This window comes from Neolamprologus brichardi, chromosome 7 (assembly GCF_056152115.1).
Source record: "Neolamprologus brichardi isolate AB-2024 chromosome 7, ASM5615211v1, whole genome shotgun sequence".
Lineage (NCBI taxonomy): Eukaryota > Metazoa > Chordata > Actinopteri > Cichliformes > Cichlidae > Neolamprologus > Neolamprologus brichardi.
The window spans coordinates 64,259,147-64,276,039 of NC_142110.1; the positions used below are offsets into that span (position 1 = coordinate 64,259,147).

Sequence of the window (16,893 nt, forward strand, 5' to 3'; positions counted from 1 at the left end):
GAAGTGAACGGCATTAATGCTAAATAATATAAGCATTAAACTAGGTAAAGGGGTGTAAATAAGGGGATTCCTATTTCAGTTGATGTTTTGGCTTTTAGAAGGTCCCAAGATGACGGCTGACATTGACAAACGATAGAGTGCAAGAGTGGCTCTTTCCAACTGAGACGTAGGGTGTGATTAAAGGCTGTGGATTGTCACACATGTGATTTAAATACTGAAATCTTGAGTTATGGATCATTTTGACCATTTGTGGAAAATGGAATACAGTGAAAACACAGCGTCTGACATAATCACCTTAGCAAACACCATCACCAGCTGGCTCAGTCCAGTCAATTCATATCATCAGATGTTTTACACTGAAAACAGTTGCCGTGGGCAGTTATTTAGAAGTCTATGAAGAAATGGTTTTCTTTCTCTGTAATCTCAGTAAACACTTTCCTGACTACACGTGGGTTACAATCATATTTCTGTCTACGGGGACGTGGGACAACCAACATATTTCCCGTAGGAAGCTGTAAACACTTGTTTCAGATCATCAGTAAACTGAAGGGCAGCACCAAAGCCCAATATCAAAATTACTTCCAACTGTAAATCATGCAACATTAGAAGAGTGCAAGAATAAAAATATGATGGGATTTGAGCAAAACTCATGAAATATGAAATGATGCTATCTATAATAGTTTACTGTAATGATGCAAACATATATAAGGGCTTTTGCTGCAGATGAAAATAGTAACAAAAAGGTTAGATGTCCTGTGAGCAAGTCTGCTAGAAATATGCAGTTTAGTATAAAAGATTGTGACAGTTACAGGTTTTCACTAATGTAAGGCTTTCACAAAATACAGAGGATTGCATTAGTTACGTGAAATGTTATCCCACACTGACTAATGTCTAATCTGAAGCTGAAACTGCTGTGCATCTGTGGGCCACTTTGCCTGCTGCCACTGATGCCTGCTCTATTTGGGGCTGAGGGTCTTGCTGTTGCTCTTCTCCTTTCCATGTATGCACACAGAATGGCGAGGAGGTGGGATTTATGATGTAGGGGTTACGAGCTGTTCATGCCTCTCGCTTCTTCTCCCAGAGATGCACACTGCCACCTGAGGCACTGTTACTACAGTCAGAATTCCCTACACGTAGCCGGACTGATTGCTTTGATAAGGCATTTTCACATTCCACCAATCTCTGCGATTTTGCCAGAGTACATCATTTTATGCCGAAAGAGAAAGTGTTTGTCTGGCAATTTGAAGCAGTCTAACTGCTGAAAAGTAGGTTATTACGATTCATCAGATTCTGGCTTTCAGCTTCATACAGTTTGCTTTTAATAAATTCACTTTATTCTGCTGCTCTCAGCTCTCGGATTGTGAAAACAGCCAAATTGATGGATAAAAAATATCTTGGGAAAGCTGTTACTCTTGCTAAGGAATCCTGAAACCAATTTTTAAAAGCTAAGTCAAGGCACCAGTTTTGAATGTTATCAATCCAACATGGACTGGGCGGTTAAGGTCAGCAGTGACTACCACACAATGTGAACCTGACATCTGTAGAGAGCTTTCAAACTAGAACAGGTAGCTAACTGAATCAAAACAAAGTGTTGGTATCTGTCAGAAATGAGTTAAATTGATTTATGTGGATGCTCTGAGTAAATAAATTATATTGACTTTGGTGCTGTAGTGATGCCAATAAGTCAACACTTAGAGTACTGATTGGGATGAGAAGGCAGTTATTTTATTTTATTATTAAACTATCTTTCTATCCCCCTCTCCCTGTCGGTGTGTTTATGGTGTTTGAGTGTGTGCAAGTTAACCACGCCTTGTGTTTCAGGGGCGGGTCCATCGTTTTCCCGCTCTTCAGCTCCCACACCTGGGATGACTCAGCTGCTCTCTACCTAAGGTGGAGGATTTGATTGTTGATTGTTGAATTGCAAACAGTTAGTGGAATTGTCTCTTATGAATTCTCATGTTTGTCTGATTTGGCTTTTGTTCTCCTGTTCCTTCCTGTACATGAAACCTGGACCATGTAAGCGAGTTGCTCTGAGAGAGGGTATTCTCGTGGAGAGGAGTTGTGGATTTGTCCCCATTAGAGATCTTTAATTGTCTTCTTTTTTCCTCACTGTAAATAAACACAGTGAACTATATATTAGTTCTCCATTGAGTCCAAATCGGACACGACAGGAAGACCTGTCTTTTACGCTGAAACACTCTGGAATAATTCTTTGGTTACTTTAACACTCTGATCCTTTTCCCCCCCTCTTTGCTTTGTTTTTGTGTCTTGTCATCTATTTTTTTTTTCAGTTTGTTCCATACTTTGGTCTTCCTCTGTTGTTTTTCAATTTGCTTATGAATAAATTAACTTGACTAATGGCAAAAGAGCCCAATCTGACAGCAAAATATGTTATAAACATGAGTAGTAGTAAATCTGGCAAATATTTCATACACACTCAAACCACTGTGACGGTAGTTTGAATGCATATGAAAGACATAAAGTCCATCTATCGTCTTCTGCTTATCCACTTTAGGGTCACAGAGGAACTGGAGCCTGTCCCAGCTGCTATAGAGTGAGAAGTGGGGCACACACACTGGGCAGGTTGGCAATCTGTTATAAGACTAATGGAGAGCACGATTCATACTCACATTCACACCTATGGGCAATTTGAAATAGCCAGTTAACCTGACCCTAGTAGCTGCATGTAGGAGTCGGAGTACACAACAGTATACAGGGATATTACAAAAAACTACAAATATCAATAAGGAAGGGGACAAGAAACATGTGAAAGTAATCAAGAGAACAGAGTAAATAGGAAGTAAATCCCATAATACACTATCAAGGCAAACAGGAAACAATCCAAAAGACATATTACTGAATACAAAGTCGAACAAAAGATCGAGACAAAGAGACTCTGGGGGGAGGACAAGGGAAAAAATACAGAAAGACGAGACAGTGAAGGGAAAACACAGGGACTTAATTCAAAGACAGCACCAGAACTGTAAACCATCTAAATCCGCATCCAAAACTCTAAAAAACAAACAAACAAACCTATAACTAGACATAACTTCGACCAACATGTGGACGACACCAACTGTCTGCCATCTATAATCCAGTTTTGAGTTCCCTCCCCAGACGCCTTAACGCCCACTCACATCCTGGGCCATCTGACCTCAGGAATTCGCATGATAAGGTGGGGCTGGGTTTCACAACGAGCTCACCCGAAACCCTGGCTGATTGGGACCCACACCCGATTTCACACCTTGGCTCAGGCGATTAGAGGATCATCAGGGGGTCCTTTTGTCCCTCTTTGGGGGGAAACTCCCACTAGGTTTATATCTGGGACTCTCCACCATTTGACCTTAGAACTGAAGAAGCTTCTCGGATGAGAGGTGAAACGTCTTCAAGTAACTTAAAGAAGTCCAGACGGCTTTTCTTTGCAAGCTTCTTTGACTACGATGACCTGGATGACTGAGAACCTTCACAGACCTATAACTATAGCTTAACTACAACAAGAATAAATGCTTAAAATTACTCAAATTATAATTGAATTTATGCAAAACCTCAACCTAACAATAATAAAAATCTTAAGGCTCTCAAAAAGCAGTGAAACCAAACACATCACCATGAGTGCGAAAGATAAAAAGAAATTTAACTTAAGAGTGAAAGTTTTTAAGTAGTCCATCTTGAGCTTTAAGGAAACAAGAAAAAAATATATCTGGCTTCAAAGTCAGATTTTCAGTCAGTTTGAAGGAATGAATGAATAATAATGAAGAAATATGTGATGTGTAAATGTGGATGTTGGAGACTTTTTTATATAAGGACTGTGCAGCATGGCATTAAATATAGACCTCACATCTAAAAGCTTCTTTCAGGACACAGAGACACGCACACACAGTAATGCTGTGAACTGTCATCTGGAGTGCAACAGTGGTAGATTGGGAGGGAAGCAATTTAAGACCAAAACACCTGAAGGGAAATATACCTCCACACACACACGTAGACACACACATACTCGCACATACACACATACCCCTTCTCTCTGAGCTTCGATGCCTAGCTCCATGTGGTTGGCATGGAAACAGAAAAACTCCCCCCAGATGAAAATGAGATGCCCCCAATACGATTCACGTGGGAGCACAATGGGAACATTAAGATGAGGAATTATAGGAATAACATCCAACATGCTAATGCCTTTGATAGGTCTTCATTGTCAGTCTTCACATGAGGAGATTTAAATCAGTCCACATGTTAGACCCCACCAAAAAACAATGATTATTCCACATGTGTCAGAGCTTATTGTTGCTATTTTAGTATCTAAATTCTTTTGTAAACCCACAACAGAGTGAAAAGAGTAGAAATCTCACCCTGAGGCAAAGTATCGTCTGAGTCATACGTGTTAATCACCCCCATCAGCCCCCACAGACTGCGGTCATTTAGAGCTGAAGGGCAGCAAAAGTCTTACTCATAGCATCCTTCAAACTCCCAGGCAGACCAAAAATAGCTGACAATTTTGGGAGTCTGCATGGCAACACAAAACATACTTCTGGTATATGTGCAAAGTTCCCAGGGAAAGGGTTTTATACATATATATATATATATATATATATATATATATATATATATATATAAAATTCCCAAGACTTTGCTCCGAACTCTCTGGAAAAATTCAAATTAACTTCTGCTACTAGAAGATTCACGCTGATGCTTACCTATAAATGTGGGTGAAAGGTTTCAGCTGATCACAGTAACAAGTTGTTAAGGGCCTCTTATTGTGAGGTGCTACAGCAGATGAACAGTATCTGAAGTGTCAAAAATAAGTAGCTGCAGTAAAAGCAAACCTGTAATAGTCTTCAGGAGAACTATTCCTGAAGACTATTGAAAGAAATTACAGGAGCGCTTTGCTAAGACAGTTCAAGCTGTGTTGTTTGGCGGCTCAAGACTTCTGCGTTGTATATTGCTATGTTGAGCCCCAAATCTGCCCATAAGTTATAATAGAACCACAGTTCAGTAATTTCTTTGGAAAAAGCAATGGTAGAGGGAGATTTATATATTATATATCTAAATATATAATTTAGATATATTTAGCCATTTTCTCACCAATTTTTCACGCTTTTTTTCTCCAAAATTTGCCACTTTAATGTAAAAAAACCCGTTATTTTTTCATGGACTTTTTATACCCACCAACGCCATGCCCCTTAATTTTTTTAATACGTTGTTGTGAGTATATGTCTTAAAGTGTAGTTTAAAATACTATTGGTAAAAGTATTTGGTCTACCACTAGGTGACAGTGTTTCACTAGGTGAAAGTGTTAGTGTGCTTGCCCTTAGTGGGAAACAAGAAAACTGCTTACTTGTTGGGTCCTGTTGCGGAGTTTGTGTTGTTCTCTCACAGTCCAGAAACATGTTCATAAAGTCTGATGGAAATAAATCAGCCTTCGGTATGAGTCTAAACACCTCTCTGTCTTTCTTTGTGATGGACTGGTAACCTGTGACAGCAGGGAAATGTAAACTATTTAAAAGCAAACAAACCCAATTTTATACACTTAGCTTTTCTACTGCATTATGTCTAAATTTTTAATACGCGTTCCACTAACTCTTAAGAGTCGGGATTTAACAGAAGTCCGTGAACGCCGCATGAACTCTCGGCGGTCCCTTTGAAGTGCAGTTTGTGGCTGGAGCTGAAGCTGCCCTCGGAGGTAACTATTAGCCTATGATAAAAATGTTTCTGTATAATGATATTATAATTTTCAGGCTGTAGCGCCCTCCCTAATAGTTTACCTACGAAATTGACTTTTAAAACCTCGACTTTCAGTCTGTTCTTCTGATAATTCACCACGGGTTTTTTCCACTTCTTAACCTGGGATAGGCTAAAGCTCCCACCCCCACCCGCCGCCACCTTGAACTGGAAAAAAGGTGAGTGAACATCCATTACCCTGTAATATAGTCATTTTAACTCGTGTTGCTAATCCCCAGATTCAGTTACACTGATCGCTACAATGTTACACACTCCACTTGTACTTAGAATCTTCAAATAAAAGTAAAGATAGCATATCCTTGCTTGGTCTTACAACCATCCTTATATAGGAGCATACTGATTTAGGCACCATAATTTATAATAAGGTACAGAAAGGGGAAGAAACGTGTGGAGAAGCACACGAAATGCTTCCATTCAGTACGGTTTCAGTCGCTGATTCGTAGCATTCCCCTCACCTGTTAGGATGGAGTGAAGTGTTAAAGGCAGGCTAGAGGATGTGAGTGAAGTTGGCCCCCCCACCTTCTTCAAATCCAACAAAAGTGGTATCAAACGTTTGTGCTGCAAAATTTTTCGTTTGTGCTGCTATCATTTTAAAGATATTAATAAAAAATTCTAGAGGTCATCAGAGGTCAACCAGCCCAAATGTAATGTTCATCTAGACATTTTCAGAGAAGAAGTCACTTGGATGAGAGACGAAACGTTTCTCCCACTGAAAATGTCCAGATGAACAGAATCAACCTTTTGGGATTTATTTACCTGGATGATTAAGCACGCATCAAGACGTTATTTTATTATTTTTAAAATGATAGCGGCACACACGAAAATTTTTGAAGCACAAACCAGCACAAACGTTTGACATGAATTTTGTTTGATTTAATTAATGTGGGGGGGCTGGTTGACCTCTGATGACCTCTAGAAATTTTTAATAATATCTTTAAAATGATAGCAGCACAAACGAAACTTTTTGCAGCACAAACATTTGATACCACTTTTGTTGGATTTGAAGAAGGTGGTGGTGGTGGTGGTGGTGGGGGGGGGGGGGGGGGGGCAACTTCACTCACATAGGAAGAGGTGGCAAAAGTGTACACATTATGTACTTAAATAAAAGCGCTGAAAAAGGTACAGATTCAAATTCTTTACTCAAGTAAAAGTGAAAAAGTACAGGTTCTGAAATGTACTCAAAGTAAGAAAGAGATAAGATAAGATGAGACTTTATTGATCCCACAATTGTCACCTCCGCTCACGTACAGATATCAGAAGGAAATACAAAAATACAAATAAGTACAATCAATGAAAAAAAGTAAGATAATACACTATATACAATGGTAGCATACACAGTATGTGATTATGGATATGGTTGAAAATATGCAAGACATAAACTATATAGCTTGACATAACTATTGTACCATTACTATTCCTATGTATAGACATGTACACACTAAATATACATATGTGTACATATACATACACATACCTGCACATGTCCGTACACATGGAAGGTCCATTATGCATGAAGTGGTGACCGTGGATGGTCACAGTGTCCAGTGACTTATGACATCGTGATTGAGGAGTTATAGAGTCTAACTGCTGTTGGGATGAATGATCTGCGAAAGCGCTCCTTCCTGCAGCGAGGGTGTTTCAGTCTCTGACTAAAGGAGCTGCTCAGCCCACTCACATACTCATGCAGTGGGTGATGTGGGTTGTTCACGATGGATGTCAGCTTTACTAACATCCTCCTCTCGCCAACCACCTCCACAGTCTCCAGGGGACATCCCAGCACGGAGCTAGACCTCCGCACCAGTTTGTCAATCCTGCTCCTGTCCCTGTCCGTGCATCCACTCCCCCAGCAGGCCACTGCGTAGAAAAGGGCAGATGCTACCACAGTGTCATAGAATGTCCTTAACAGAGTCCTGCAGACTCCGAAGGACCTCAGTCTCCTCAGCAGGTGGAGTCGACTCTGGCCCTTCTAATACAGGACGTCTGTATTTGTAGTCCAGTCCAGTTTATTGTTGAGGTGAACACCCAGGTACTTATAAGAGTCCACTATCTCAATGTCTTTCCCTTGGATGTTCACCGGTGTTGTAAAAGTAAAAGAAAAACTTCATTTCAGTCTAAATTTTTAATCTCATAAATGTCTTCTGCATGAGTCACTAGTAGGGATGGGTACCGGTATCGGTTCTGACATAAACGGTAGTAACCAGACCGAAAAGCAGCGCACATTTCGGTGCTTTATTTCTGTGCTTTTTTTTCCTGAGATGTCATACACTTTGGATTCTAGCCAATCATTTTACCTTTCCAAGGATAGTAGGCGGGTCCAGGTACGTACGTTCTTTTAGAGCAGAGCTACAGATTAAAAACGCCCAAGGCAAAGCGGTCAAAAGTCTGGCTGCAAACTCAGAAGCCTGCAACAAGTGCTTTAAGGTGATACTGTGCAAAGGAGGTAACTCCTCGAATCTGATGAAACACCTGGCGACGTATAGCATTTTGTTAAAAGCCAAGAAATGTATTTGATATCTTGGTGCGAGACCTCACACCGTGCACATCTACTGCGGGTGGGTTGCCTGTTATCAGACCCGGAGTTAGCAACATCCCCCAAAAACCCGAAGAGGAGAGTCCTGGCCCCTAGCCCTGCCAGTGTAGCAGAAATGATGAGGATGATGATGGCAGCAGCAGCCGTTCTTCTCTGAGTGAGTCGCTTAATCTTGTTCATGTGTAATTTACATTGAGTAGGCTAACCACGTTATTACATTAATGCAGTAAGGTGAACTAGCAAACACCGTCGTAGTTACATGCGGCTGTCTTCTTGTTTGATGGCAGATGCTCCCTTCACCCTGGCCAAAAAGGCTAAAATGACCAAAGAAAAAGTGGAAAACAGCTAAACATGAGAGGTTTTTGGACAGAGTTTGTGTTTTTTCCATTGTTTAAGCACTGCTTCCAGCCAAGAGTGATACCATAAATGCCCCATAGCTGCAGAAAAGGCTAACATTGTTATCTTTTCACAAAAAACAGCTGAACATGAGAGGTTTTTGGACAAATTTTGTGTTCTCCATTCTTTAAGCACCGGTTCGAGCACCGTTTAAGCACCGGCACCATTTCAAAAGTACCGGTTTGGTACTGGTATCGGATAAAACCTAAACGATACCCATTCCTAGTCACTAGTAGAACATGAGATGGTGGCTTCTTATCCCTTCTGAGATATTTTTTTAGTTTAGTTTAGTTTTTTGTGTGTTTTTATCACTGCTGGCACAATGAGACTGCGCCTGCAGCCATTCACGTTGCACAAGTAGTCCCGCTCCTCCCTGATACCACATCCACACATGTTGTTGCAAGAAGGTTTGCTGTGTCTCCCACTACAATCTCAAGAGATACCAGGAGAAGTGGTGTTACGTGAGAGGAGCTGGTCAGGGCTATAAAATGACATCAAACTAGCAGCAGGACCAGTATCTGCCCAAGGAGCACTGCTGGAGGCCTAGAAAAGGACCAAAACAGGACAATTCCCAGCCTCATGTGGCGAAAGGGTAAAGGCAGTTCTTGTATAATGAAGGTATTCATTTCACTGATGGCCCTCATGTTCCCCAGATTTGAATCAAATTAAGAATCTGGGATGTTACGAGCATCCAAAGCTGCCAAAAAGCACCACAGAGTTTCAGGAGCTCATCGGTGACCTGATTTAGCTCTGAGATGAGCCTGATCTTTCGACAGTGTCCCAGAGGGTCTTATGGACATGGGGTCCATAAACATGACTCATCCACATTATCCACAAGTTTGATCAGGATTTCAATTTTTAATGTTGTTGGTATGATTTTGAAAACAGTCCCGAAAGCATTGCTGATTTTGGTTTCCAATGACTGTTGTTACCTATTAATCTTCTCATCAAATTATGTAATGCAAAGTATTCAGGATTCTTTGAGTGTTGTGTCTCTTTCTGATATAATGTAAAGTGTGGGAGAGTTTGTGTAATGCTTTAGGCTCTTGGTAAGGCTCTAAACAAAAACATAGCACACTTAGTGATATGACATCAATATTATTGAATGGTATGTTTGTCTTTGCTGTAATAAAATTAATTAGTTATACAAAAATGAACCGTAAACTTGATGTATTTGAGAGTAATCTACTTTCCTTTTCCTGTTAAACAGAATCATGATTGACTTTGAGGAGGCAGACTTCATTTTGGAAAATCAGAAAAGAAAAAGAAAAAAAGATCTCAAAAAAGACAAAAAACACAAAACCAACATGACTGCGAAACCACAAGAGAGCATCCAGAAGAAAAAGAAAAACTCGCAGCTCAAAGAAGAAAAGAAGGAAAGGAAACAAAAGAAAAAGGAAAAGAAGAAAGAAAGGCAAAGAAGGAGATTGGCCTTAGAGCTAGACAGCAGTGTTGTGTTTAAACAGTGCGGTAGTGCCCAGGAAAAACCTTTTGAGAAGCCCGAAGCATCAAAGCCGCAACAAAATGAAAAGCTGAAGCCTGATCGTCTGACTCAAGACTCCAAAAAGAAACGCAAAAGAAAAAAAAAAGTGGCGTTTGATGTGTCACCCCGTTACATCCGTGTCAAACGGCCTAAATTTGCGTCATCGTCCACCAAAGAGGAGGCAGCTGTGAAAGACGCTGAGAGCTGTTCACAGGACGCAGCGACGGGGAACAGCCAGAGTTGCGATCAGGAGTCTCAGAGCACCAGTGATAACATCAACAGCCAGGACTTGTTTATTACCCAGAAGACTTTCAGAACATCGCTCTCCGAACCCTCCAGCGGGGAAGTCAATGACGGAGCCCTTATGCTATCTCCTCAGTTGCGAACACAGCAAGGCGAGTGTCAACAGCTTAAACAATTTCATGAAGAATCAGAAAAATGGCCACATGACTCACAGCCTCATCAGCTCTTTGTGCAGACAAACCCAGAAGAACCTGAAGAAGGTAAAGGACATCATAAGATACATGAGCAGAGAAAAAAGTCCCTTCTGAAACAAGAAAACACAAACTTATCTGGAGAGCAAAGAGTCTCACGTTCAGTGCGTTTAAAGCTCAGTGAGGGGCATCCTTTCCTGGAGGAGCCAATCATTGTCGACTCCTCCCTGGATCTTGGAGAGCGTTCCCCTTCATGCCTGCCACATATTAATAAGTCATTACTTCCTGCCAGGTCCACAGTGAGCTCTTCCACACAGACAGAAAACTTCTTCACCACTGAGCTCTCCTCCTACCTCAGCTTCTGCCAGAAAAGTAGACCAGCTGTTTGTTTCGATGACGTGAAACCTTTAGACCTGAGCCTTCCACACAGGGTGAGAAAAGACCGCGGGAGCTGTTTGTCAGTAATGGAGGTCAACCGTGAAGGAGAAGGAGGCATGGGTCCATCTGGGTCTTCACTTGTGAAAGAAAATCAGGTGCTTTTGGGTCGAGGAGAAACAACTCCCAGTCCACAGTTGTCCGAATCTGATCAAAAGTCTGCTGATACAACGACATCCAGCGAGGACAGCGAGCAGCCGTGCCGCGCTGGCAAGCTGGACCCGATTCAGGTGATACCACGTGATCCTATTTGTGTAGTTACAGAGCAACAGATGATAAATTCATCTTACATATTGAACTTTATATTACAAAATTCAGAGCTAACACCAGATATCTTTTTATGTGTTTTTCAGCTTCAAGCCTCTTGAAATTGCAGTTCTCTCTTTTTTTTCACAAAAATACTGAAAATACTGACGTAAGGTGTCCCACTGATGGGAATTCTGCTGTTTTATCCTGTTTGTGAAAAAAATGTAATGTACAGCTCTTTTAGGAGATTACTGGGAGATTTTAAAAAATAAAAGTATGACTGTAAAGATTAGTTTGTGGAAGGTTTAAGTGTAAGAACCATGATAAAATATGAAAAACAGATTTAACAGTTACAAATTATTGATATTTATTTTCCCATTCTATGCCACTCAAAGCCTATCCTGTATCCTATTTTTTACTAAAAGCATTCAATATAAACACACACTCACCAGCAGAGTGGCGGCAGGATCAGTTAACCAGCTCTAAGGACACTCTCACGCTAGTAGCGACTACAGGTGGGTTTTGATTATCGATTTATCGATTAAAATCGATTCTAGCTTGGATAACGTGATATCGATTCATTAAAATCCTGAATCGATTTTTAAATCTAAATTTATTTTGAATCTCAGGTTGAACCTTACAAAATTTCAGCAACCACCAAACAGCTAAAACAGTAAATGAGAGCAGGTACACGGATTCTGCACAAAGACGTAAACACAAAGCGCGGAGATGTGGCTTTCTCACCCGACGGCACGGACATGGAAGCCGACAGCTCGCTGATTCTGATGTTTCGGCGAGTCCGCGCTTTGTGTTCACGCCCTTTTTGTGCTAGATTCAGAAGCTGTAGGTTTTTATCTCTCTCCAAACAATATTGACTGAACCAGCAGCAAAAGAAGATCCAAACTGTACTTCACACTAAACATCGTCATGAATTCCCTCCCAGTTTTGCTGTTTTGCTTCCACCACAATAAAATCACACTTCATGCAGAGCTCGCTGTCTCTCTCTCTCTCTCTCTCTCTCTCTCGCTTGCTTATTACACACAAGTCTACCGTTGTTTACAGGCTGTCGGACGCTGTTTTTCCCCCCCTTTTACTCACTTCTGAAAAGAAAGCCTAATTTCTGCTGTTCAATTATGAACAAATTTAAACTTTTTAAAATTATGCAAAATTGCAAAACGCTTAGCTGTGTTGCAATTCTGTAACCTTGCTCTGCTTCACTTCAGCAGCATCAGGTAATGTTCATGTGTTGATTAATGGTTTTCTTTCGTTTTGATCTACTGCAGAATATTTTTAAGGTCATCTGCTATAAAATCCCAGGCCAGGAAAATCTCCTTCATGTTTTTCTGTGTTACTTTGACACAAAGGCATCTGCTGTGATGCTCACACCTTTGATAAAGTCTCGCAAGTGTCAGCTTTCTTTTTATAGATATAAAAATATGGAAATGTACTGATACGTGATCAGAATTATAGTATTTCTGACTGAGGCAAAATTTCCCCGATTAAAATTGAATCGAATCGTGGATCGAATCGATTCGGGACCTTGTGGATCAGAATCGAATCGATTCTAGAAATCAGTGACGATACCCAGCCCTAGTAGCGACCGTTGTGTTGTTCAAAGCTTTAGGAGCAGGGATAGCTCAGTAGGTAGCGTGGTGGCCCCATGATCGGAAGGTCGGGGGTTCGAGTCCACTGAACGGCTACCCTGAGTATGACTCTTTTGACAAGTTGCAAAAATTTGTGTCACGTAGATGTCCGAGTTGTTGGCAGGGCCGATAAAAAGTATTAAATGGTAAATGGCCTGTATTTATATAGCGCCTTACTAGTCCCTAAGGACCCCAAAGCGCTTTACATATCCAGTCATCCACCCATTCACGCACACGTTCACACACTGGTGATGGTAAGCTACAATGTAACCACAGCCACCCTGGGGCGCACTGACAGAGGTTATTAATTCAGTAAGGACTAGATGTTACAATCCCGGACAATGCATGAAGATTCATTCACTTTTTTAAACATCTCTCAATCTGTCACATTTCTCTTATCACCCTTAAAAATACTGGTGACCAGCAGTGCTACCCCTCAGCCTATTTTGACATTATAAACACTTAGAAATTTCTGTTTTTGCTGAGCAGTAAGAAATATTTATCAGGAGAACTTTGTAGAATGATCTGAAAAGGAGTAACTGAAGTTTCTTCCACTGTTCAGTAACACTGTGACTTTTTTTGGTCCTCAGGTCAGAGCGGTCCAGATGAAACTCAACGAATCCTTCTTTTTCAAACCCAAAGGAGAGGGACGGTCACCCAGGCCTGAGTCACCGCTGATGAAACTCTCTCAGGGCAGAGACACTAAAAGGAGGAAGAGTCGCTGAGGTCACAAGGTTTTAATATAGGCTGCTATTAGCCCTGTTGGCTGACGTCAACAAATAAGATGTGACGTTTGTGTTGACGTTAGTGGCCAATATTTATCTGTTCAGTCGTATCAATTTCGTGCTGACTAAATGTTCAGAATTTCATCTGAAAGCCTTTAAAAACTTTTATATAAGATTTTTTGCTTCCCTGGAACAATTAAATGAAATCGTTACTGCAACACGAACAAACAAAGAAGACACATTAATATGGACCTAGAACTTCACAATTGGAGCACGCTTAAACTTTCCTAGCAGACACCATCTAACGTCTGGAAAACTGTTCAATTTTATGAGCTTCAGCTGAGAAGCGGCGTGTGTCAAGTGTCGAGCCTGTGCCTGAGGGTCTTTAAGTAGAAGGACAGTGACATTAACACTATCAGTGAGCTCAGGTATTTTATTCTATATGCTGTAAAGTTCTGATATACATTATATGGACAACAGTATTCAGTTCAGGTGTTTTCAGTCCCATTATCATAAGGTTAAAACATCATACACCCAGATGTGCAGTCTGCCTTTACAAATATGAACATGGTCTTGTAACATCAGCACAAACACTGTGTGCTGGGAGCTTCATGGCTGAGCAGCTCCTGTACGTGTAACGTGTAGCTGTACGTTTATCCAAATACTATATGTTAGGAACATGAACAGAAGAAACATGCTTCCATTAAAATTAAAATAAACTTCTGGGTTAGAAATTACTGATTACTGTCTTTTGACCTGTTGTTCTAAAGTTTTTAGTATTCTGTCATGTTTTTTTTAATTGCTCTGTAAGTTTGTCCGGCAGTGGCAGTTTTTTGTCATGTCGCTATGACAGCATGTCGTAGTTCATAACATCATAACAAATAATCTGTTGTTAAAGTTTATTTATTGTGACGTAGTAGAAGTTCACTTTCCGTTGAGTGTTGATGCAGTATTTACCAAGTTCTTAAATGGTGTTAAATAAAGATCTTTATTATTTAAGCCTGTCTGCCAGCAGAGTTTGTGTGTTCTGCTATGAAACATGGAGAATATGTGAAGATGAATTAAGACCTTATATTCAACCAAGTGCTACAAAAGGCAAGCTACATGAGCAACAGATGTTTTAAAATGATCTCAGTGTTTTCAGATGGATTAGTGAGAGTACAGATCCAGAGGTGGGCCAGACCCACCATCGCAGACAAGGAGAACATGCTTGCAGATACGTTCTGATGCACAAACTACTGAATAAATGTCAGGTGATGTATTACATGTGTTTTGCTTGCACAAATGAAACATACTCTTTGAACAGCAGTGGTGCAGAGGTAATCCAGCACCTCCGTCTCATTGGACAAAAAGCTTTTTGTCAGAGTCCAGTCGGTTGCTGTTATTGCTTAAATGTCTCTAAAGCATCCCAGAGTCTGATCCTGGGAAAGCTTCACTCCTCACTGGTCTCAGCCTCACATCTCACAGCAATCAGATATGGAAGATTGAATTCAGAGCTCTCTTTTTCCTAATTATTCTTCTGAAACCAATTTTATTTCAATTCTTACTTTTAATCATTCTGGAAACAAGATAAAACAGATAAAAAGTTACTTTGTTGAAACACACCTCTTTCTTCTCCGCTTGTGTTTTCACGTTTCCCTAAAATCCTCCAAAATCAGTGTAATTCAGTCCAAGTCATAAAGTGGCCACCAGGGGTCAGCTGTTGCAATACAAGATGGGCTTAACAGCATGAAAACAACACAACTATTGTCACTTTAAATGGTCCCGTCCCAACTGATGGCCTATAAAAAGGTGTTTTACCAAGGTGTCACACAAGAAACATTTCACGATGTGTAAAACCAATAAGTTGTCTCAAGACCTTCACAACCTTATTGCTGCAAAACATTGCTCCCTTTTTTTGTGATAGCCAGCTTCCCGCTCGCTTCCCTAACTGCAGCTGATGCGACAGGGCTTTGGCGCAGGTTTGCTGCCGTTGCTGCAACTAGGAACCGGGGAATATGGAGGAGTGAGGTGTGAACAGTGTTGGGGAGTAACGGAATACATGTACCGCCGTTACGTATTTAAAATACAAAATATGAGTAACTGTATTCCGTTACAGTTACCGTTTAAAAAGGTGGTATTTAGAATACAGTTACTTTGTTGAAATAAATGGATTACACGGCGGTACTTCCCTGTTTCATATTGTGGCGGGTCAGGCCTGTTTGGGTTTTGTTTGACAGCTACGTTCTGTTGTTCCAGGCGGCAGTGTTACGGTTGCCATGGTTACAGGGTGACGCTCTCTCTGCGTGTTTCCTGGGTGAGAGAGCGCCTTTTGTTGTTGTTGTGCTAAGCTAATAGGCAGAATGCTACAGGCATAGCTCTAAAGAATGTAGCATCATGGGCAGTGTAGTCCGTGCTGCAGGGAGAATGGACTGCCATACACGTTATGTGTCTGTGGGCGTGAGGAGGGAGGTAAAGGAAAAGTATGAGCTGTCATCGAGCAAAAACGGGAGCTGGAAGCATGTAAATATAATAATAACCACTGCAGCCAAGAAGAGTGCCTGACGAGCCCAGTTGTAAGTAAGCTATTAAGACTCGACTGTACGCTGTGTTCGTGTTTTCCTCCAAAAACAATAAGTTCCGTTGGAGCAGCCTTTCAACGCCTCTCTCTGTCTCTCACAAGCAAAGTTGACCCAGACAACAAAGTAAAGCTAGTTTTCAGCTACGAGCCCGACACAGAACCCACCGTATTAGCCAGAGGTCCCTTTACTTAACCTTCAGTAACAGTAATAAATCACAGCAATAGTACATTCATGTAGTTGTAAACAGCATGATAATATATTAAGTAATCCAAAGTATTCAGAATACGTTACTCTCATTGAGTAACGTAACGGAATACGTTACAGAATACATTTTGGGGCATGTATTCTGTATTCTGTAATGGAATACATTTTAAAAGTAACCTTCCCAACACTGGGTGTGAATGATTTTAATTTTTGTTCTCGGTTGTGGGTGTTTGTGGAGTGCATGTTCAAAATAGTTGGGAATGGAAGCAGCTGAGCATGCTAGTTGATTATGCTTTTCATATCTGATAGTGCAATTGTTAGTACCTTGATATCTTTGGAATCAGATATCTGGGCCTAAATCCTGAGAAGCCATGAAAACTCTCCAGTAAGCTCCCATCCAAAAGCATGGCGTGGTCTGCTGGTTCCATTCTGCGGCCGTGTCGTTCTTTAATGATGAGGCAGGAAATGGACCCAAAGATGCAGACTTAGAGGCAACC

The 16,893-nt window shown here is 40.9% G+C and overlaps 1 protein-coding gene across 2 annotated transcripts; it reads left to right on the forward strand.

Annotated features, from left to right (window-relative positions):
- The first annotated feature begins 5,640 nt into the window (after positions 1 to 5,640).
- Positions 5,641 to 13,996, forward strand: LOC118455306 (uncharacterized). 2 transcript variants are annotated; one of them, XM_087844534.1, is made up of 4 exons: positions 5,641 to 5,680; positions 5,851 to 5,897; positions 9,876 to 11,247; positions 13,497 to 13,996. In XM_087844534.1, exons 3-4 carry the CDS (start codon positions 9,880 to 9,882, stop codon positions 13,629 to 13,631), a joined length of 1,503 nt encoding a protein of 500 aa, XP_087700660.1. In that variant the 5' UTR covers positions 5,641 to 5,680; positions 5,851 to 5,897; positions 9,876 to 9,879; the 3' UTR covers positions 13,632 to 13,996. The 2 variants fall into 2 exon arrangements, with proteins under 2 accessions (XP_087700660.1, XP_087700661.1); XM_087844535.1 differs by lacking the exon at positions 5,851 to 5,897 and having other exon boundaries at positions 5,673 to 5,680.
- The last annotated feature ends 2,897 nt before the right edge of the window (positions 13,997 to 16,893 follow it).